Here is a 23,907-nt window from a genome sequence, read left to right as displayed (position 1 = left end):
CACGCCCCTACCCCAATAGAATCTGGACCTTCTGTTGATAGACCCGCCCCACACATACGCAAACCGACATTTGATTTGATTTGATTGGCTATAAGTGTGTTTTGGTAGTCGGCCCGTCTCCTTTTCCAACGCGTTTTTCAAACATCGTGGACTCCGCCTTTAACCGAGGTTCGTGTTTATAATAATAGTCTTGTGGGGTGGATTCATTTAAACTAATGTAGTCGTCTGCTTTAAGCCAGGTTTCTGTTAAACAGAGTGCATCTAAGTTTTGGTCTGTAACTAATTCATTGACAATACGTTCTTTATTGGTAAGCGATCTAATGTTAAGAAGGCCAAATTTTAACATTCGAGGTTCATCTGTTAATGTATTGTTTTCTAATTTTATATTAATCAGATTTGTACCAGATGTGGGAAGCGGTGCTCTGTATTTATTTGTTCGGGGAACAGATACAGTTGAAATGTGTTGATATTCTGGTAAGATTGACTCAAAGTGCTGGGATATAAGTGATCTTGACATATCACGGCAGCTAACAGATGGACGGTTAAGCCGATCCGTCTGTTTCCTGACCTGTACCCTGGATAGTCAGACTGTATTAGAAGTAAGACTATTGGTCAGATTTATAGAGAGAATCGCCCTTCCTTCCTGAGACGGATGGAGGCCATCTCTCTTTAGCAGGTCAGGTCTCCCCCGGAAATGCTTCCAATTGTCTATAAACCCTATGTTATGCTGAGGGCACCATTTTGACATCCAGTCGTGAAGAGACAATAATCTACTGTAAATTTCATCCCCCCGGTAGGGGACCAGAGCATATTACATTGTCTGACATTGTTTTAGCAATTTCACATATCTCTTTAATATTATCTTTGGTGATCTCCGACTGGCGGAGTCTGGTGTCATTCGTGCCGGCGTGAATAACAATTTTAGAAAACTTACGCTTAGCATTAGCCAGCACTTTAAGTTTTGATCTAATGTCTGAAGACCTGGCTCCCGGTATACAATCGACTATGGTGGCTGGTGCCTCAATGTTCGCGTTCCTAAGTATCGAATCTCCAATAACCAAGGCTCTATTAACAGACGTCTCAGTCGGTGTATTGCTTAGAATATCGAACCTGTTTGAAATTACCAGGGCGGTCTTGGGTGGGCACCGGAAACGACTGTGCCGCCTGACAGTCACCCAGTTAGTCGGCCGCCTTGACTCAGATGACGGAACCGAGCTATGTGTATTACGTTTAACCTTAGGCGCACCCGAAACAGTGTTTGTAGCATTAGCGGTATTAGCGTTTGTAGCATTAGCGGTATTAGCGTTTGTAGCATTAGCGGTATTAGCGTTTGTAGCATTAGCGGTATTAGCGTTTGTAGCATTAGCGGTATTGCTGTCATCAACTAGCGTTTGGATGCGCGCTTCTAGTTCTGCAATCTTCTCCGTCAGCCTTACTACTTCAATACACTTAGCACAAGTAAACCCCTCTGTGCTGATGGAAGAAGCTAAACTGTACATGTGGCAAGTAATGCAGGTTACAATAACAAGCGGAGTCTTACCGCTTTCATGTTGGGTGATGGCATCTTCGGTCACCTGGACGCCGTCCGTGAAGCTACATCGCGAGGGAAGCTCGCTCGCAGCACGCCCCGATCGCCTGCGGACGTCTGTAGCCAGGGTGATGTGAGGCATGCTGAATCTGCGAAGGCCGGGCAGTAGCTCCTCTACGGCTTCCCGATCGCTTTCATTCTGGGCGATGGCGTCTCCGTTCCCTCGACCGCGGTCCGTGAAGCTGCACCGCGTGGGGTGTTCGCTTTTTGCACTTGTCGGTCGCTTGTGGACGTCTGGAGCCTGGGTGAACTGGGCGCTGTACGTCGCGTAGGATCTGCGATAACCGGGTATCAACTGCTCCACAGCTTCCCGCTCAGGTGAGGACAGGTCTGAATAGCATACATTGGATAAGTCCGCCATTAGATCGGCAAATGGTAACTAAAGCCGGCACCTGTTTGTTGATGCTAGCGGGCTATATGCTAACACTGGGTGTTTAGTATTGATAAATCGTTTCACGTGGTAGTACTGCTCAATAGTCGTCACGGTAAAGTATTCTTGAGATAAACGAATATGTTATATTATATAAATAGGAACAAGGTAGTCAGAAAATAGGATTTGGATGATAAACTCGACGGAGCTCTGATGCACGATGCTCAAGGTGTGTATTTGCGACAGCATCTTGATTTATCGCTATCGAATTATATAACACGTTATATCGATGATAAACATTTAAGCTCTATCGCCTATACCTACTATCATTAACCTGTAGTTCTTGTAACTCAGTGGTAGACAGGGCTTTAAATGGCAGAAATTTGCTGGGGGACTCTAGTTTGGAAAGGGGTGGGTTACTTTATTTACTTACTTATAGACTGGACTAATTAGTGTGCAAAAATAATGATAATAAATAATGATAAATAAAAACATTAATTAAATACATTGATTAATAACAATAAAAAATATGTATTGCGGTAGAAGGCAATCGGATGAAAGGGGGCCCTTGGTGTTGCTATAGCCCCAGGGCCCAAAGTCCTTTTAATCTGGGCCTGACTCTGAAAGCTGTGCTGCATACACCTGCGAGCCGGGCAGAGGAAAGAAGTATACTCGCCTCACAAGTTTGCTCAGCTTACACACAACATTGTTGCGATGCTGGTCAGTAGCAAAAAATCCCAAAGAACTGCCACACTGGCGAGCTAACATATCCTTTTATTATTGACAATATCCTCGCCCACAGCACAAATTTTGAATTTTTTTTGTGCTTTTCCTTTAACATGGTGATGATGCAACCGAACCCCACAGCAACACTTGTTATCGGCTGTTTGCTTGTCATTTGCTTATTTATCGGGGCATATAATAGGCTGTTTAAGATCTAGAAACGGCAATGTAATTTAGTCCAATGCAGTTTTAGCAATGCATTAACAGGCATCATATCGAACGCCCCCCCCCCCCCTATCGTTTATTGACGGTACATACAGATATTGTTTTATCGCCCAGCCCTAAATGATATATTTAATTATATTTCTAAAACATTTTGCATTTTCTCTCAACTTGACTTTTGTGTTTTCTTTTTTTTTGATAGACAAGTTTACTTTGCAAAGTGGTATGCATTTGTTTTCAAAACACTAGGGGGCGGTTTACCAGACAGGGTTTAGGCTAATTCAGGACTAAGCCTTATTTATATTAGGTCATTTAAGAAGTTTTTAGAAACATACCTTACAAAAACACTACAGGTGTGCATCTTGAGACAAAACAATGGCACCGATATATATTAAGATTAGCCAAGACAAAGGCTGCGTCCGAAACCGCATACTGTATAGTAGGTACTGAATTAGATGAAGTACCTACTTACATGGCGTTAAAACAGTAGGTACTGTATAGTATGAATGAGATTCGGACGTACTACATCCGCCATGTTGTTACATCACGTGACATACGTCGTGTCATTTCAGCGCGAAAACAGCCGCGTGCCTCTTCTTCTTCGTTGGATAACTTCTCGTCCGGGGCATCATGGGATAGTGAAGCGTCCATCGTATGCACACTGCAAAATCTAACCAGAAGTAGTAGGTCATCCGGGTACTTTTCGCATACTGTTTTTCGAATACTATGTTCGGACATACTACTCGCCTCGCCTACTGCTTTTCGTGTACTATATAGTATGTAGTAGGCGGTTTCGGACGCAGCAAAAGTGTTTTAAAATTAAAGCAGCTCAAACTTGCATTTTAGTCTGGGACTAGGATAGGCCCTGTCTGGAAAATTGCCCTTAGATTTGTTTGTTTAGATTTGGCACAAAATCAATGAATGATTTATATTTTTTATGCTGATTTCAGAGTACAGTCAGTGTTCATAGAGGTGGCGATTAAACAGTAATTTGTTTACTCAACAACACTTGTTTAATTTGCTACAGCATTCGAGTGTACTATAATTTTTTTATCAATGAATTAAAACAATATCACAAAATAATTACAGAAAGCAATAAAGGTCATAATGTTATAAAGAAACTTTTTTTTTTTTAGCAATGGACGGTTATGTCAGTGTGGGGTTGCACGAGATGCACACCAATCTGTGGCCCTGGGTGATTACTTTAGCACAGCCATTGTCAGTCTGTGGGACAGTGCACAGCACTCCTCAGAGCAGCCCACAGATGCCTACGGAGAGCTGGAGTTTGCTGGAGTTGGCAAGAGGCACAGTTCTGTGAGTTCACATAAAGCTGTATTCTGGTCTGGTCAGATAAATGTCATACTATAGCAGTGTTTCTCAAACTTTTTCAGCCCAAGGACCACCTTATCTTTATCTCTATCACCATTTTTTTCTGAGGACCACCTAACAGAATCCCACTCTAACACGCCACCAAATAACAACAAAATAGGAAGGATAAGCTATATTTAAAGCAACACTAAAGAGTTTTTTTTTTACCTTAAAATAACGTTTCCAAAAAAGTTTCAGTCGTTCATCCAATCGAAACAGGGTGAACGACACTTTCACATTCGCTTTGCAGCCCTCTATTGGCCAAAACCGCACTAAAGAATAGGGGTGTGACGAGACACTTAATCCACGAGACGAGACGAGACACGAGATTGGGTTCACGAGAACGAGACGAGACGATATTTTTACACTTTTTAAGAAACCCTCGATGATAAAATAAATGAATAAGAAACTGAAATCATGTTATTTTTAAATGTTTTAACTAATCAAGGACTGGCCCTAACAATTATTTTACTAACTGATAATGACGTAATTTGTTATTTTTGGGTAATAAAAATAGACCCAAGTGAGCAGTAGCCTTTAAAATTACATAATAACGAAGATGCAATAATAATTGGTTCAAATAAAGTATTAAAACCAAGTTACATTAAACAACATAACATTAACAAACACGTTACATTTGTGGTCTATAAATAAAAAGCATTATGTATATATTATAACAAATGCCTGCAGGGGGAGATAGTTGACTCGTCTCGCGGACGCTATCTTTACTTTCACTTTAGACGGAGAGAAACGCTTATTTTTTAGCCAAACAGTTTAAATCCATTTGAATATTTAATATACGTCCATTTCTTTATAATAGAAATGAACATGGAGACATTAAATCATGTAAACTCTGTGATGGTTTAATCTGCTGAGACTTCACATCTGACACTGATCACCAGACAAACACAATACGTCTCAGACTTCATACGAGCTCCCAAACGAACATTATTGGAAACCCAAACAAAAAAGCAAATGCAGTAAAAGACAGAATATAATGCATGCACTGTAAGAGGCTAATTACACCAACCACGCTTTAAACACTTGGAAACGCAAGGCGCAACGCACTGCCTTTTTAAAAAAAAGAGCAGTGCGAGTCGACGCGGCTTTTAATATTGCTAGGCAACCACCTAGTCAGCTGTCTTGTCAATCAAATATTGAAGCGTGCGCTCTTTTGCTGTTAACTGTCATATTAGCAGAAACTTTAAAAAGATGACGCTTGCTCTGACCTTGGTTGAGGGTGAGAGGTGCACAAACACGCAGGAGAGAGTGAGCGAGTGGAGTCCGGTTCTTCAAAGCAACTGTAAACTTCCCTCACCACAACGTAAGGCCCGCATCTCCCCTCATTCGAGTGGACAATGGAAAGACGCGAATTACTTCGGGCGCTTCTCCGCTCTCAGCGTTCCTTCAAAGGCGCGTGCTGCGGCCGCCGGCAAAAACCGCATGGCGCTCAGCGTGCATAAACAGCGCGCAAACGCTCCATGCCCATAGAATATCATTTAAAAAAGGCGCCTGCAACTGCCATAAACGCTTTTGGTGTAACTGGCCCCTAAAAGGGTCAAACAGAAAGCTGCATCCTCCGGAGGTCGCATATGCAGGCTGCATATGTCATTAAGGTTTATTTCAGATCATTAACTGAGCATTACATTCGCAAGTCGTGAGCATATTACAACAATTTGCGATTAACTAAATTATTAGTAAACTTTATAATTGTTAGTAGTCTCTAATAAGACAGTCTTTATGAAGTAAATGCAGTTTAAAAATGCGACCTCCGAAGGATACAGTCTTTTATTTGAGAAACGGCCAGAATTTCACCTACACAAGAAATCTCGCGAGACACACTTAATCTCGCGATACATATTTAATCTCGCGAGATCTCGTCAAACAAGATCTCGTCACAACCCTACTAAAGAAGTTTCCAACCGTCGGGTCGCGGTCCTGTAGTTTGAGTGAAAACTACAGAAACTTGCTTTACGGCAGACCTACAATCCAATCAGAGCCAGCTTTGCTGCAGTAGGCTAAATTATTTATGACAGTGGTAATGGACAATTCCGCTTCCAACCTGTAGGGGGAGTAACGAGCAAAACTCTTTAGTGTTGCTTTTAGTTTAATATGCAACTTCAAAAATTTGCACAAAACACAAATGCAATGATATGTTCAGAAATTATTATATGAATTTTATTTCATTTAAAAAAGTAAATGTGAAATGAGTTGCAGCTTAATATGAACAACAATATGCACATGTGAAAAAACCCTGCAATTAAACATACTGTAACAGCCTAGGTCCAACTTAATGTCATTCCAAAGAGCAATTAGTTTAAAACTGAGTTGGTAGGAAGGCTATGGTTGTAACTATGGTAACAATAAAATGCTGAAAAAAATTTCCCCTTAATGTCCAATATCACTGAAATTACAGGGATTTTACACATGAAACAAAAACTAGTACATGACAAAACTAAAAGATCTGTGGATTTCAGCTGCTTTCAGTTGACGCTTGATCTTTTCTTTTGACTCCTCTTTGGTTTAGCCACCAATCCATTTTTACGTTATTAAAACAGAATGGCAAAAACTGATATCACAGTTTCTCAAGTGCATTAAAAATCTACTTAAATAAGTGATGATTGTATAAACACTTGCCTAGTCTAGGTCATCTTTTGGCGGACCATTAGGGCGATGTGTCCGCGGACCACACTTTAAGCATTGCTGTACTATTGTAAGCCTGCATGATTCAGGTGTTATTTAGGTGTGATTTTCAAATCGTCCTGCACATACAGCCAGGGGCGTCACGCACCAGTTTTTTTAAGGGGGCACAGTGTGCACAGAAAAAGCACAGCTCACCGAAATATGTGCATACACAGACATCAAATGAAATAATAAAGAGGTTTCAGTCTTTTCCATTGCATTTACATTTCTAACAATCTGAACACCCCTGCTTTTTATGCAAAAACCTCCAAAATAAATGTGTTGACTAATTTTCATATAAAATATTATTCAATCGGAATAATGACATATTTGTATCATATTCACATCTGAAACTGCACATTTTATTTATTAAAGTTTTAATAAATTACTTGTTTAATTATGTCATTAATGCATTTTGCACAAAACTGCAGTATCCTATAAACTTAATTTTAAATCCATAAAGTATATAAACAACGAAAATGACATAAGCTATAGCCACGTGATTGATTTTATTGTTCAATAATGATAAATTTTTTTTAGATAAAATTATTAGAGGAACGCATTATTGCATCAAATTTTACCTCATATATGAACGTGTGATTCCGCGCCCCTGTGAACTCTGGCGAATTTTGGCGTTGTACCAAGATGAATCTAGAAATTTGCAAATATAACATCGAGACTGTCACATTTTAAACCATAAATTTTACACACACAAGGTTAATGGCACATTACCGTACTGGAGTTTGGAAATGTTGTAAGCGTTTCTTACACGTTAAAATTCATTAGATAGCAAAATGCAGCAGCAACAGCAAAGAGCCTGTGATAGCGCTCAGACGCTAATGATGTCTGCGACTACGCTTTCTGCAGCGCCTGCCGCCGGAATAAGTAAGGAATAATTGACGATGGGCCATTGAATTATAAGAATCAATTCAAATAATTCAAAGGACCGGAGTCAATTATTCCGCTTATACAACAGTTCCCACAAATATTGCTATGGTGCCTATTTTTAAGACATTTGACAAGTTAGGTGTGCGGTTATCGAAAAATAATGCATACCTGTGATACATTTCTCAACCAATAAGAAAACAGCATTCGACAGACCTATGGTATAAAGTAATGTAACACGATCAAAACACTATCAAAACGGCGAAAATCTCTGAAAAGTTACAAGGATTTTAAAAGGCCTGTGTGTTGTTTATTAAAAATATTATTTGGCCCGTTTGACAAAGAAATTACAAGTCAGGCAATTCTACAATGCCAGTACCACTACAACATAAGTTGCCATTATGTAGCTTAATGGTGGAAATTTGGATTAATTCAAGTGATTTTATTAATTTTGAGCTTTTCAATCAAAAATACCCTGAGCAGCACTGTGGATGCAGCACAGAATTGATAATGTTGTGCATATTAAACACATTAAAAGTCAAATAACAGATTATGGATACTTCTTTAATTTTGAGGTTGCATGCAAAATATATTTGTCTCAAACAAACAAAAAACAAGAGGGCACGTGCCACCTCAGTTTGAATGGGCATGACGCCTCTGCATACAGCCAAAGTGGGTTAAAATTTCAGCTAATAGATAACCAAAGTTAATGCCTTCAGTACAGCCTTGAAAAAGGACAATTACTGTACTGACAGACAAGAAAAGTTTATATCAATTCATTTATTTATTTAAATACATAGCTCAATAACATGACAACTTGTAGTAAACTAGGCTTTCATTCATACATATAAGATGAATTCTTTCTTAAAATTACATTCCATATTTTTTGGTACTGGCCACCATATTTTGCTGCTGTTTGATTGTATTTGTGGATAAGAAAGCTAAACAGAGATCAGATTTTATGATGTTATAGTAAACAAACCTATAGTAATAAATACTACTTATAAAACTAATATGAGTTTGACTTGGTTTATGTAGGCATTACACAATATGTTTTACAATTTCAGCATATATTTGTTGTTCTTGCATGTTTGTTGTTGTAATTTGCCTCTACAATTCTTGTTTACATTGTCCCCACCCCTTCCCCTTTCCACAGTTTTTGCGTCTCTCTAGCAGCACAGATCCTTCCAGAGTCTATGATATTATGACAACCCACTGGAAACTGACGCAGCCCAACCTTGTGGTATCAGTGTTTGGTGGTGAAGGGAGGTCAAAGGTCACTGGCTGGGTGCGAGATGTGCTCAAGCAGGGACTGGTTAAAGCTGCACAGAGTACAGGTGTCTTCTCCTTATTTCTATATGTAATTGTTTGGTTTCAAAACCTAGTAAGCTGCTTATGGACATTGGACACAGTAATTTATTGTATCACTGTAGTCTATTCATTAAGGCTGTTACATAAGATAAAAAAACTTGTTTCAGCTCGGGGGGGTTCAGACAGTAGTCCAGCCAATGTGCCGGACTACTGTATGAACAGTATGTACAATGATGGTTCAGCAAAGGCTATTAAATGGCGTGTGAGTTGTTTATTAAAAATATTATGTGGCCCAAAATTTTGGCAGGGCAAGTAAAAATGTGAACCACTCGCTTGACCAGGCCAGCAGAAAAATCCTGTGAATTGAGCCCAAGGGGCAACTTACCAATCTCTCTGATGAAGCCAATAGGGAAGTGACTTAAATTGCAATTCATCGACTGCCGCTAAATGCAGGCTCCAAAAGGAAGTCAATTACCATAGACCCCCATGTTAAAATGCCCAATTTTAGAGCAGAAAAAATTAAATTACAGCCTAGTACAAAAATTGTTTTTGGTCTGTATAGCTAATTTTGCCCTTCATGACAACTGTGAGGGTGGTGACATTTTTTTGTAACTCATCCTTATAAATTATATTAAGCTTTAAAGTTCAGCTTTACCCAAGTTCCGCCTCTTTACCCATTTTCGGATATCCGCGAGTGATGCGCTGTGACGCGCGGCCAAAATGGCTTCAAAAATTATCTTCAGAAACCTTTGGGGGACGTCACCGACACTACGTCCATCTTTTTTTACAGTCTATGGTTGAGCCCTGGGCCACAAATATTTAATAATAGAATAAAATTGGAGTCATCCACATTATTTTCAGTAAATCGTATGTTTTTGGTATTGACAAAAATGGAGGACAGCAATTTTTATATAAATACTTTCTTAAAAGACCAAAAAATTAAAAGACCAGAATATCCACTTTAACTACATTGCTTTACAAGGCACATTAGGATGAGTCTGGAGCCGAGTAGGGGTGTAACGATACCTTTTCACCTCTTTATTTTTAGTTTTTTGGCAGGTTAATTTAGGGTACAACGATAAATGCCGATATACACTAATAATACCTGGCTGATATACTATAGACCTGTCTAGGGATGGGAATCGAGAACCGGTTCTACTTAAGAACCGGTTCCCAGTGAATCGATTCCTTTGAACCGTAAGCATGCCTGCTTAACGATTCCGCTTATCGGTTCCGCTCGTTGCAAATGTGTCATGACGTCACACACACGCTGTGTTGTTTTGGTTTAGAAGAACGCAGCAAACATTGCATCGGCAGAACGATCCAAAGTTTGGTTCTATTTTGTGGTGGGCAGAGCGAGGCTTCGCGAAACACTGAAACAGTTGAATCAGTAACTTATATTTCACGCGAACATACGACAATACGGTCGCGTGCAGGAGGTTGCAGGACTGTCGCGTGTTTGATACACTATTACACAACAACACCAGTGAGTCAAGCACCAGCGGAGCTAACGAGACGCCATCTGTTATTAATGCAGAAGGTAATGTGTTAATGTTAATGTGAGCGCCATTTCACTATGTAAACTTTTACTATACGGATAATATCCGGTGTCATTGTCCATCAAATTGTCCATTAAGTAAAAAGTACTTTTACTCAAGAAAAGTAAAAGTACACAATTTTTATGTAATTATGTATTCAATCAATTTTAATATGCAATATAAATACACAGTATGATTCTATGCTTTAGAATGTAGTGAACATTTTTTAGTAAAGTAATTTTTTTCCCAAGACAAACACTGATAAAGCACAGATGCTTTAAAAAAAATACTCAAGTAGTGTCCACCTCTGCCGAGCGGTGACTAAGTTTGTGGTAAAGGGATTTGCATCCGTTTGCCACAGTAGATGCATCTGCATTTCAGGAGGTTAATTTGCTGTATTTTGTTCAGCATCATATCTTTTCAAAAGAAAATAAAAAATGCATGCATGACCAAAAGTTGCATGTTTTGTCAGTCTAGTTCTGTTTTATTAATTCCTAGTCCTATTATATATTTACTGGTTGAGAAACACTGCCCTAGGCTATAGGTCCCTGGACTTTACTTTAAGAAGTAGCTTACCTACTTTTAAGTTTGTTCTGAGGTTGCTACACATAATGTGTGTATACTCTCTTCTGTGTCTTCTGAACAGATATTAAAGCGAGTTAATACAAAGATACAAATTTGTACTTATTCCCTCACCCAATGAGAATCGATAAGAGAATCGATAAGGAATGGGATCGATTAGCAACATCGATAATGGAATCGGAATCGTAAAATTCTTATCAATTCCCATCCCTAGACCTGTCTCACTCTTTCCAATAATTGCAAAACACTTAAAAGAGAAGTTTACAATCAGGTATCTTTCTTTTAATCACTGCATAACCTACTCGTTGACAAGCAGTCTGGCTTTAAATGCAACCACTCCACTGAAACAGCACTGCTGATGGTCACGTAAGCATTATGGCTAGCGAAGGCGGAATCCAAATCCTTGTTTCTGATTCTGCCAGACTGTTCGGCAGCTTTTGACACAGTCAGCCATCAGATCCTACTAGCCACCCTATCGTCGCTAGGGATCACTGGTACTCCTCTTCAGTGGATTAGATCCTATCTCTCCAATAGATCCTATTGGATTGTCCACAGCCAACCAGATGCTCACTGGGGCTCAGGGATCAGTGCTTGGTCCACTTCTTTTCTCCATCCGGGCAAGGCAAGGCAAGTTTATTTGTATAGCACATTTCATACACAAGAGGTCATTCAAAGTGCTTTACATAGAAATTAGAAAACAATATATAAAAGAGAAAAAAGAAAATGTAAAAATAAGAGATACACGATAAAATCACAACAAAAACAAAGATACATGAGAATTTAAAATAATAATTAAAGAAAATAAATGTGATTTAAACAGTTTAAAATGTTAAAAGAATAAAACAGGAATAAAAGTGACTTGAATTAAAAGTGCAGTCAGTGTGAAGCAGCACAGTGCTCATTCAATAAAACTACACAACATCTATGCAACATCCTTAGGACATGGCTGCTCCTACCACTGGTATGCTGATGACACCCAAATCTTCTTCTCATTTCACCCAGACGATACCACCATAGCAGCACGCTTTACAGCCTGCTTAGCCGACGTCTCTGATTGGATGAAGAAACACCACCTCCAGCTGAACCTTTTGAAGACAGAGCTGCTTGTATTTCTGGCAAAACCCAAGATAAAGCATTCAAATGGGCAACACAACCATTACTCCTTCCAAAACTGCCAAAAACCTTGCCGAAATCTTTGATGACCAACTGTCCTTCATAAAGTACATTGCAAAGACAAGCACTATCATGTTGATTTGCATTATACAATATCAGGAAGATATGCCCCTTCCTTATGGAGCATGCTTCACAACTCCTAATCCAGGACTTGGTTGGACTACTGCAATGCTCTCCTTCATGCACAGAGCATCAAACCACTCCAACTGGTTTAGAACGCAGCAGCTCGATTCATCTTTCAAGAGCCCTAAAGGGCTCATGTAACGCCACTCTTCATCTCTCTCCACTGGCTACCAATTGAAGCGTATGTCAGGTATAAGTCACTACTGCTCACTTACAGAACTTTCACTTGCACTGCACGTGCATACTTTCAAAGTTTCCTGCATTCCTAGTAGGGCTTTGAACCAGAAATTTTTCCCAATTGATTGGTTCCTAACAGACACAGTATTTTAACACTTCTGGTTTTCGGTTCAACCCTAAAATTGACGTTCCTGAATCGGTTAGAACAAAAAAATAAAGTTCCCGAACCGGTTAATAATGTTCCATATCAGCTGTGGGACATACAAATAAGTAGGCTGATCGTTAGGACATTAAACTTAAATTATTAGTCTACATAATTTTAGTTAAGTCTCTATCTTGTCATTAAACATTAAAAAGGCTACATTAATATGTAAGCAGAATAACTGTAATTCTGACATGCTTACATTTCGTCCCCTTGGAATTATAAGGTTCTATCTGCATCCTAAGCAGTTTTGAGATATTGAGCTTCAAAGTTTTTGCATTACATATAGGAAAACTTACATGGGGAAGAAGTTTCTTTCAAACATGAAAATAACAGGGACCCTAAATGTATTCTAAATGTACAATATCAAAATCCTCTCAAATTTCTAAATGTGTATTTTTGGAAGGGGGTCAAATGCAGATAGAACCTTCTAATTCTAAAACAACACTTTTCGCTAAGAATTATAAGGTTCTATATGCCAAAACATTATTTAAACATTAAATATAAAATTAATGTTGTAATGTTGTTAGAAAGTAACATTTTAATCCTTTCTATGACATTTAATATTTTTATTTTTAGCACTTTTATCTCCAAAAGTCTGATTTTACATTGCTCTTTTACAACATTGCTTCTTCCCTCTTCTGCCTCAGTTTCTCTCCCATCCTCCTGGATATGTCGGGTTCATTACAAAATAGACAATTTTGTTTTAGCATGTTATACCATTCCCTACTGAAAAATCCACCTAAGACCAGCATAAGCTGGTGAGCTGGTTTGAGCTGGTCTCAAAACTTGTTTTTAGCAGGTCTCCCAGCTTGGTTTTAGCAGGTATTGCTGGTGTAGTAAGCTGGTCTAGCTGTGTTTTGGTCACTTTTTAAGCTGGTCTAGCTGGACTTAGCTACTGCCACCTTAAACCAGCTAAAACCAGCTACCAGCTTATGCTGGTCTTTGCTGGATTTTTCAGTAGGATTGAGCAGCTACAGGCTACAATCATTCTGAAATCATTTTAATGCCGATGTAACTGCTTTAACAATCTTTCACATGTTTACATTTTGACATAACGATCATAACTTACTGTAAACACACTTTTTTGGGGGTAGGATAGGTTAGTTCGTTTTTTCTGTATTTTTTTATCTTAGTGCCTGCCTCTTAATATCAGGAACTAAGAGGCTAGCACTGCTGGCTAGTGTGGTGTCTACCTATGAAAACAATCTCCTCAGCAAGACCCAAAAAAAGACTGCCCCTACTGAAAAATCCAGCAAAGACCAGCACAAGCTGGTAGCCGGCCCCAGCTGGTCCAAGGTGGCAGCAGCTGGTGTAAGCTGGTCCAACCAGCCTGGCAAAGCTGGTCAAGCTGGTGGGTCAGCTGGTCTTCCAGCATGACCAGATAAGTCCAGCTGGACCAGCTTAAACAGTGACCAAAACACAGCTAGACCAGCTTAAAAAGTGACCAAAACACAGCTAGACCAATTTAAAAAGTGACCAAAACACAGCTAGTCCAGTTTAAAAAGTGACCAAAACACAGCTAGACCAGCTTAAAAAGTGACAAAAACACAGCTAGACCAGCTTAAAAGTGACCAAAACACAGCTAGACCAGCTTAAAAAATGACCAAAACACAGCTAGACCAGCTTAAAAAGTGACCAAAACACAGCTAGACCAGCTTGCTATACCAGCAATACCAGCAAAAACCAAGTTGGGAGACCAGCTAAAACAATCTCACCAGTTTAAGCTGGATTTTACAGTAGGGTGAACTTGCCTAAAATTCGGGCTGTCGATCTTAAGGTTTCTTAAAAACTTTGCGTTGCGTGCCATAATCCTCACAGATATTGTGTGTCTGTGATTTTTTCTATCATCAAGGACAAAGCCGGCAACACCACATATAGGGACAGTTTTACAGACAGGGATTAGACTAGTCCTAGAATAAAATAAATGTAAGAGCTGTCCAAACTGAAAACAACTTGCACTGACATATCTTACATCAGTGCCTTTGTTTAGCCTCAAAATGCACACAAGTAATACTTTTAGTAAGGCATGTTTGTTAAATATTTTCTAATGAAACTAAGTTCTAGTTCTGGCTTAAGCTAATCCCTGTCTGAGAAACCACCCCATAAAGTTGATCCTGATTGGTCCCCTTCTGTGCATTCGAAGTTCTAATTAGCTCACGCAGATAGAACCTTGTAGAGCCAACTTAGAGTTCAATTTTGTAGATAGAACCTTTTTATTTTTTTAATAAAATGTACCAAAATGTACAAAACTTAAAATAAAACATCACATAATGTAAATAAGTTGTCACAGAGTAAGAATATGTGAATAACTCAATTTTGACAAAAATGTTAGATAGAACCTTATAATTCCAAGGGGACGATTTGTTGAGTGCACTTAAACATGCGCACACACACACACACAGACGGAGGACGAATTCCATACTGCGCTTCGGGAAGAAGATGCAGCATAAACAGTCGCTCCACATAAAGTGAAAATTATGTTGTTTTTCAGTGCTTTATTTGCCAAATGTATTTTGGGGGACAAGTTCGGTGTTTTGCACTTGGAGCCCTGTTTTCGGATTGTTTGTGTTGAGGTGGAGCGGTTTTGATTGAAATTTTGACATGTGCGGCTGCCCTGGGAGTTTCCGGGTGTTTGTGTTTCACCTCACACCTCTACAATGAGTTTAATGGTGCACTGGAACAATCCTTCCTAAAATGCATTAAACTTTCGTTTACAAAGACGTGAAACTCACCGAGTGGTCAGGGGTGTTCACTGATATGCTCACACAAAAATCGCTGCAAAAGATGCTTTCCAACTGCTGTTTTAGCATTCGTTGTTAACTTGTGGACCTTTTTTTCCAAACGCCTCACACCCGTACATTCTTCCGCTTAGAGCTTGAATAATAGACACTCCAGCCCAGGTGGTGGCGCTAATCTGCCATTGCCAATTGCAAGAATAGAAACAAAGTTCCCGGCGCGGAGTAATACCGTACCTCACAGCACATCTAATACATGTCAATGGAGTTGGCAAAAACTACGATAAAACCTGTTGGAATGCGTATTTTGCGGCGATTTTTGTGTGGGCATGCCGGTGAGCGCCCCTGGCCGCTCGGTGAGTTTCGCGTCTTTGTGGACGGGGGTTTGGTGCATTTTGGAGGGGATTGTTCCAGTGCACCATTAGAGCCATTGTAAAGGTGGGAGGTGAAACACAAACACCCAAAAATTCTCTGACCAGCATCCATATGTCCAAATTTCAGTCAAAACCATTCTATTTCATCATAAACAATCTGAAAACAGGGCTTTAAGTGTAAAATACCGAACTTGTCCTTTAATGGACTACAGTATGCGACACAGTGGGGCAACTCTCTCAAGTTTATACATCAAGAGTTTTGATCTTTGAAGGGTGGAGTTGGACCGGACACATTCAACCGCATGTGCGTACACATAATTGCTCACTTTAGCGTCTTTTAGCGGTTAAATTTTTGTTGCACAGAAAAAAGAACGAAAAAAAGAACGGTATTAACCGGTTACCATTATTTTAAATAAACGTTTCTGTTCCGGAACATCTATTTTTTGAAAGTTTCTGGTTTCGTTTCTGTTACTTGCAAAACATCAAAAGTTTCTGGTTTTCGTTCCGTGAACCGGTTCAAAGCCTTGGTCCTCGCACCAGTGATTGGTTGTTTGATTTAATCAGTGACACACACAATCTTCTGTTCCACAATCCGTCTCTAGTAAATCTAGGTAGAGAAGACACCTTTTAATCATAGACCGTAAAAAATATGGACGTAGTGTCCGTGACGTCACCTATTGGTTTGTGAAGATCGTTTTTGAAGCTTAAGGTAGGCGTTGCCTGTCGTCGCCATCTTGGTCGCACGTCACTGCGAATCACTCACGGAAAACCGGCAATGGGTAAAGAGACGGGACATGGGTGAAGCTGAGGTGAAACCTCGCCCGCCTAGCGTGAGTCTAGTGACAGCAGTGGCTGTTCAATCATCACTCAAGCGGCCACGCCCTTAATTATGCAGAAGTTTAAGGCTTGGTATAATTAAAGGAAATTCACCCCCCTCGGGGTTGTCATGGGGGGGAAGGGTGGCTGTATGGGCCGGGGACACTTTTTGTACCGGGCTGTAAACATGTTATTTTCTGCTGTGGAGTTGGCCATCTTTGGCATGGAAGTCTATGGGGATTGGCTCCCTTTTGGAGCCGGCCTCGGGCGGCCGGTCGATGGGTTGCGGTTTGGGTCGCTTCCGTATTGGCTTCATTAGAGGGATCGGAAGGTTGCCCCTTGGTTTTAATATGATCATTATGTCGCAGAATGTAATTTATATGTTAAACAATGTGATCCATGCAATAATAAGCTGCAAACAATAATGCAAATTTTTAAGCTATTTAATTACATAATATATCTTGCAATATATACTAGCTACAAATTGACATTGTCAGACTAAGTTAGCATTAGAAAACTTTAGTATGGTCCTGTATAAAGATTAACAGAAAAGGTTAACAGAAATATATCTATATATAAGCGTGTGTCCACCTTTTTGTCTGGCCAGTGAACAGATCTTTTGTCTTTTCAGGGTTAAAAAGGATTACATTTTAATTTGTTGTTGTGTTTGAGTATCCCAATAAGGGGTTTTTGTTTCATTTGCCATATTATGGTTAATTTTGTCAGTATTGTTCTGGTTCAGAGCATTACTGATGAGTGTTATTAGATGTTGTTATTATCTTAACTATAATAAACAGCAAAAATAAACGTAAAATTGGTGTTATTGTTTGGTTTGCAGCTTTTTGCATGGATCAAATAAAACTATTGTTTTAACATAAATTACCTTCTCCGATATAATGGTCATATTAAAACGTGCCGGCTGCACAAGATAAAGAGGAGGGCCGCATCTAGCCCCTTGCTCTCCAGTTGCCCATCCCTGATTTAGGGATTTTAAAATTTACAATAAATGTATAAATGTACATTTAAATCTATTAAATCTATTTGATTGTTGGTTTTGATTGTTGGGTAAAGATAAGAGTTTGGCCGTTTGGCCCTTGGACTCATTCTTTCAGAGGCATGTTGTCATGAATGTTCAAACACTTGTAAATAGTAATTAATTGAGGTATATTACGTTATTTAAAATTGTTTATTCTACTTGAATGGGTGCGATGTAGGTATTAAATTTCATTTGAAGTAGTATTAAAAAGGTCTTAAAAAGCCTTGAATTTAGGTTTGACAATCCTGGGGGTACCCTGACTAAAGCACAAGTTTGCGGGGAGTTTGATAACTGTCAAAAACACCCGGCATCTTTCAGTTCTGTTCTGTTGTGCCTACAGCAGTAGCCCTAAAGAGCACCACGGCATCCTAATATAAATAAGACCTAGTCCTGGATTAATCTAAACTCTATCTGGGTAACCACACCTAATATTTTAACATTGTTGTTACATAAAACTATGTGTTTATTTTTGATACATTATTTGAACCAATTATTATTGTCTCATTATTATTGTCATCGTAAATGCTTTTGCCCATTTAGCTCTATTTTTATTACCAAAAAATATCAGATTACTTGATCATCATCATTTATCAAAATAACTGTTAGTGAAACCCTAGATTGGTTAAAACATTTTAAAATAATATGATTTTAGTTAAATATAATGCTATTTTTTCATATATTTTATTATTGGGGATTTCTTAAAACTTTGTATGACGTTTAAGGCGAAAAAGTTGTAATATCAGAAGAGTGTAAAAATCTTGTCTGATCTTATTCTCGTGAACACAATCTCTTTTCATCTTGTGTAACAAGTGTCTTGTCACACCCCTAGAAATCTACTTTTTTGTCATGAAAGATAAAAGGTTCTAAAAAACACATGGATGTATGCACACTGGACTATAAAATTGGACTTCATTGTCGTGATATAGGTCTTAAATTTCATTCATTATGGTCTTAAAAGGTCTTAAAAAGTCTTAAATTAGACTTGGTGAAACCTGCAGAACCCCCCCACACACACACACACAGTTTAATTATTTTATTTGGAATGACCAATAATGATTAAAACAACACAGCATCCAAATGTTCACAAATGGCCTATTGTGTTTCACCTGACAATACAAACAGTGTGAATAGTCACAACCTCATAAACAAATAAGCTATGGATAGAGATGACATTGTCTTCTCCAAACATGCAGACTGCCAATGATTGCTGACACAGAACAATATCTGGCTATTTTCTTAGAAGTCTTTTTACTCAGTCCAGCAATCTGCAAGCCTCTGACGCATAATCTATGCACATGGCCTAAACTACCAAAGATAAGAATAATCAGTTTTACCTTGTAGCCACACACTATCAAAACATTTGTTAATGCCTACTTTAACATTTTCTCTGAAAAGCATAAGTCCATGTACGCACCAAAACAACATCCCACTTCCAAAAACTGAATGTTCTTAGATAGTTCATCAACAGATACAATGTCTGGAGTATTTGGATTTTCATTAAGGACACTTCTAAGAAAGTGTACATCATTCAGGTTTCAAAACCAACCAATTTTAACAGTCTTGTTTATGTGTATTGCACTTTGTCCAGAAACTTTGCGCAGTTCTTGAGCTGTTTTCTTTACAATGCGATCATGGCATGCGATATAAAGTCCTTTAAATGCCAGACATCCATTCATTATATGCGCTGTAGATTTGTACATTATCTTATAACTATGTAGTAAGCAAAATGCTTCGTGATGTTTAGGAAACCACAGGGAGAGGTTGTATTTGGTCGGAAGAGTTTGCAGCCGAGCTTTAATAGCAAATCTTAGGATACCTTCGTTAATGGCTGAATTATGTAACACAGTGTGAGTGTGAGACTGTATGATCCGCGCACTGCAGGCATGCAAGTTTACCTTGAAGGCGCAGGTTAACCCAATAATTGCGCTGTTGTGCTTGAAAGTATTGAAGATTTCATACCTGCACATCTGACCATTCAGCTTCTTACTTGTTCCAGAGTGATGTATAGTCGCCTCAGCATTCACATTTGGATCCATAATCTGCTCTTCGCTGATATTCACCTGCTCTCCAGTATTTACCCAGTTCAACTGTATATTATTATTGCTGCATAAATAATTCAGATCGGGCCAATCCGAGTGAACTCCAAATTCTGTAGCCCTGGTATCCAGCTTTCTACTAGGTTTCTTTCGGTAACCGAGGAAACCTGGTTCTCCATCCGCAGCATAGGGGACCTTACGTTTACTTACAACCCCAAATCAGAAAAAGTTGGGACACTGTAGAAATTGTGAGTAAAAAAGGAATGGAATAATTGACTAATCTCATAAACTTATATTTTATTCACAATAGAATATAGATAACATATCAAATGTAGAAAGTGAGACATTTTGAAATGTCATACCAAATATTGGCTCATTTTGGATTTCATGAGAGCTACACATTCCAAAAAAAGTTAGGACAGGTAGCAATAAGAGGCCAGAAAATTTAAATGTACATGTTTGGCAACATGATTGGGTATAAAAAAAGCCTGTCAGAGTGGCAGTGTCTGTCAGAAGTCAAGATAGGCAGAGAATCACCAATTCCCCCAATGCTGTGGCGAAAAATAGTTTTCTGAGTTTCTCAGAAAAAAATTGCAAAGAGTTTAAAGTTATCATCATCTACAGTGCATAATATCATCCAAAGATTCAGAGAATCTGGAACAATCTCTGTGTGTAAGGGTCAAGGCTGGAAAACGATACTTGATGCCGGTGATTTGGGCCCTTAGACAGCACTACATAACATACAGGAATACTGTAATGGAAATCATAACATGGGCTCTGGAATACTTCCAGAAAACATGAACACGGTGAACACAATCCACCGTGCCATTCGCCGTTGCCGGCTAAAACTCTATAGGTCAAACAAGAAGCCATATTTAAACATAACCCAGAAGTGCAGGCGTTTTCTCTGGGCCAAGGCTCATTTAAAATGGACTTTGGCAAAGTGGAAAACTGTTCTGTGGTCAGACGAATCAAATTTGAAGTTATTTTTGGAAAACTGGGATGCCATTTCATTCGGACTAAAGAGGACCAAGACATCCCATGTTGTTATTAGCGCTCATTTAAGACACCTGCATCTCTGATGATTAGGGGTTGCATGAGTGCGTGTGGCATGGGCAGCTTACACATCTGGAAAGGCACCATCAATGCTGAAAGGTTTATCTAAGTTCTAAAACAACATATGCTCCCATTCAGACGTCGTCTCGTCTCTTTCAGGGAAGACCTTGCATTTTCCAACATGATAATGCCAGACAACATACTGCATCAATTACAATGTCAAGACTGTGTAGAAGAAGGATCTGAGTACTGAAATGGCCAGCCTGCAGTCCAGATCTGTCACCCACAGAAAACATTCAGTGCATCATAAAGAAGAAGATGCAACAAAGAAGACAGTTGAGCAACTAGAAGCCTGTTTTAGACAAGAATAGGACAACATTCCTATTCCTAAACATTGGTTCTCCTCCAGCTGTTCCTTATATGTGTCACGCTGAGCACACGAATGACGAGAGGATGGATCCAAGTGCAGTTCAAAGATTTACAGGGAGTGCAGAATTATTAGGCAAGTTGTATTTTTGAGGATTACTTTTGTTATTGTACAACTACAGTGCTCTTGGTCAATTCAAAATGTTAACAAACCCTCAAACCTGAACATTTAAGTAGTAAAAGTGAAATTTTGGCTTTCTTAAGAGAATATTTCTATGTACATCATTATTAGGCAACTATTAGTGTGCAGAATTATTAGGCAACTAAATGAAAAACAAAGATTTTACCATCTCACTTGTTTTTTTTTCACCTGTTAAAGTGAGAATAATAAACAAACTCTACATTTTCCAAAAAAAATTAATAAAACAATAAAAAATTACAAAATATATAGACTCAGTGACCAATATAGCCACCCTTCCTTTCGATAACAGTCACAAGCCTTCCATTCACGGATTCAGTCAGTTTCTTGATCTGGTCTGAACCAACATTTTGTGCAGCCACAACCACAGCCTCCCAGACACCGCCCAGAGAGGTGCACGGCTCACCCCCACTGCAAACGTCCCGCTCAAGAAGGGATCAAAAGGTCTCAATAGGGTTTAAGTCAGGTGACGAAGGGGGCCATGTCATTAGTTTTTCATCTCTAAGGCCTTTACATGCCAGTCATGCAGCTGAGCACCTTGATGCATGTGATGGAGCGATGTCCCGCAAAACAATCAGTCCCCTTGAAAGACGCAAACCCCCTCCCGCACCACTGCTTAAAGAAAGCGTCCTCCACATTACAGGCAGGCAGGCACAGACAAGTATTATTAAAGCTTCATTATTAAACGCTTCAGCACATGCATCAAAGTACTCAACTGCATGGCTGGCATGTAAAGGCCTTAGAGATGAAAAACGAATGACATGGCCCCCTTCTTCACCTGACTTAAACCCTATTGAGACCTTTTGATCCCTTCTTAAGCAGGACATTTACAGTGAAGGTAAACCGTACACCTCTCTGAACAGTGTCTGGGAGGCTGTGGTTGCATCTGCACAAAATGTTGGTTCAGACCAGATCAAGAAACTGACTGAATCCGTGAATGGAAGGCTTGTGACTGTTATCGAAAAGAAGGGTGGCTATATTGGTCTCTGAGTCTATATATTTTTTTATTTTTTATTGTTTTATTAATTTTTTTTTGTAAATGTAGAGTTTGTTTATTATTCTTACTTTAACAGGTGAAAAAAAACAAGTGAGATGGTAAAATCTTTGTTTTTCATTTAGTTGCCTAATAATTCTGCACACTAATAGTTGCCTAATAATGATGTACATAGAAATATTCTCTTAAGAAAGCCAAAATTTCACTTTTACTACTTAAATGTTCAGGTTTGAGGGTTTGTTGGCATTTTGAGTTGACCAGGAGCTCTGTAGTTGTACAATAACAAAAGTAATCGTCAAAAATACAACTTGCCTAGTAATTCTGCACTCCCTGTATTTCCACAGGTAAACAAAAACAAAACACGAAAACTCAGAGCAACACCGTAACATTAAGACAATGGACCGTGACAAGGGGGTGAACAGGAAGTCAATAAATACACAATGTAAACCAATGAAATAACCAGAACAATAAAACACCATGACAACAAACAAAGGGGAGGAGCATGAAGACAATGAGTAACCAGGGTAACAAATGACTAGGTGGTAACAATAAATCAACACGAGGAGACACAGGCAAGACTCAAATACAAACATAAACACTAGAAATAATACTTAAACCACAGGAACAATACTAATCAAATACAAAGACAGGATAAGAAACAAAACAAGATATGATACAAATCAAAACCATAATCAAAGACAAGACCCCAATCAAAAATAGTACCTAATACAATAAACAAGAAACAAAAGGTAGCAATAAGTAAAATAAAACAAAGCATGACAAGGAAATAATAAATCTCAAAAACCCACAAACCGAATCCCAACAGTACCCCCCCCTACGGAAACGGATACCAGACGTTTACATGAAACAGATAACAAATCAGGTGGGAGGTGGAGCAGAGGCGGAACGGGGGAGGGATGGAGGGCCAACAAAAGTCCAACAACCAAAATCCAAGACGGAGCCGGCAGAGCAGGGGGCCAAGGCGGAGCCGGCGGAGCAGGGGGAGCAGGGGGCCAAGGCGGAGCCAGCAGAGCAGGGGGCCAAGGCGGCGCCGGCAGAGCAGGGGGCCAAGGCGGCGCCAGCAAAGCAGGGGGCCAAGGCGGCGCCGGCAGAGCAGGGGGCCAAGGCGGCGCCGCGGGCAGCGACAGAGTCCAGGGCGGCGCCGCGGGCAGCAACAGAGTCCAGGGCGGCGCCGGTGGCGCTCTGGACCTGTAAACAGGAACAGGGCAAAGAGAGGCTGGCAAAGCCAGGGAAACAGGACACAAAGACAACACAGAGAAAGTGGTCAATTCGAACACATTTAACTTAGCCCCAGCAGGAAGTTCATGACTGGCCATTATAAGTGGGG

The 23,907-nt window shown here is 39.5% G+C and overlaps 1 protein-coding gene across 2 annotated transcripts in view; it reads left to right on the top strand.

Moving 5' to 3' along the window:
- The window catches only part of LOC129421552 (transient receptor potential cation channel subfamily M member 4), a 188,401-nt gene that overhangs the window by 42,580 nt on the left and 121,914 nt on the right, over window positions 1-23,907 (top strand). For both annotated transcript variants that reach the window (XR_012369175.1, XM_073866543.1), the window contains exons 3-4: window positions 4,040-4,217; window positions 8,995-9,175. Coding sequence is in view for 1 of the 2 variants with exons in the window: in XM_073866543.1 (XP_073722644.1) it covers window positions 4,040-4,217; window positions 8,995-9,175 (359 nt within the window). In the remaining variant the exon portion in view is untranslated. The remainder of the gene's footprint in view (window positions 1-4,039; window positions 4,218-8,994; window positions 9,176-23,907) is intronic.

This window comes from Misgurnus anguillicaudatus, chromosome 4 (assembly GCF_027580225.2).
Source record: "Misgurnus anguillicaudatus chromosome 4, ASM2758022v2, whole genome shotgun sequence".
NCBI lineage: Eukaryota > Metazoa > Chordata > Actinopteri > Cypriniformes > Cobitidae > Misgurnus > Misgurnus anguillicaudatus.
This window is presented reverse-complemented; position numbering and strand designations above follow the sequence as displayed.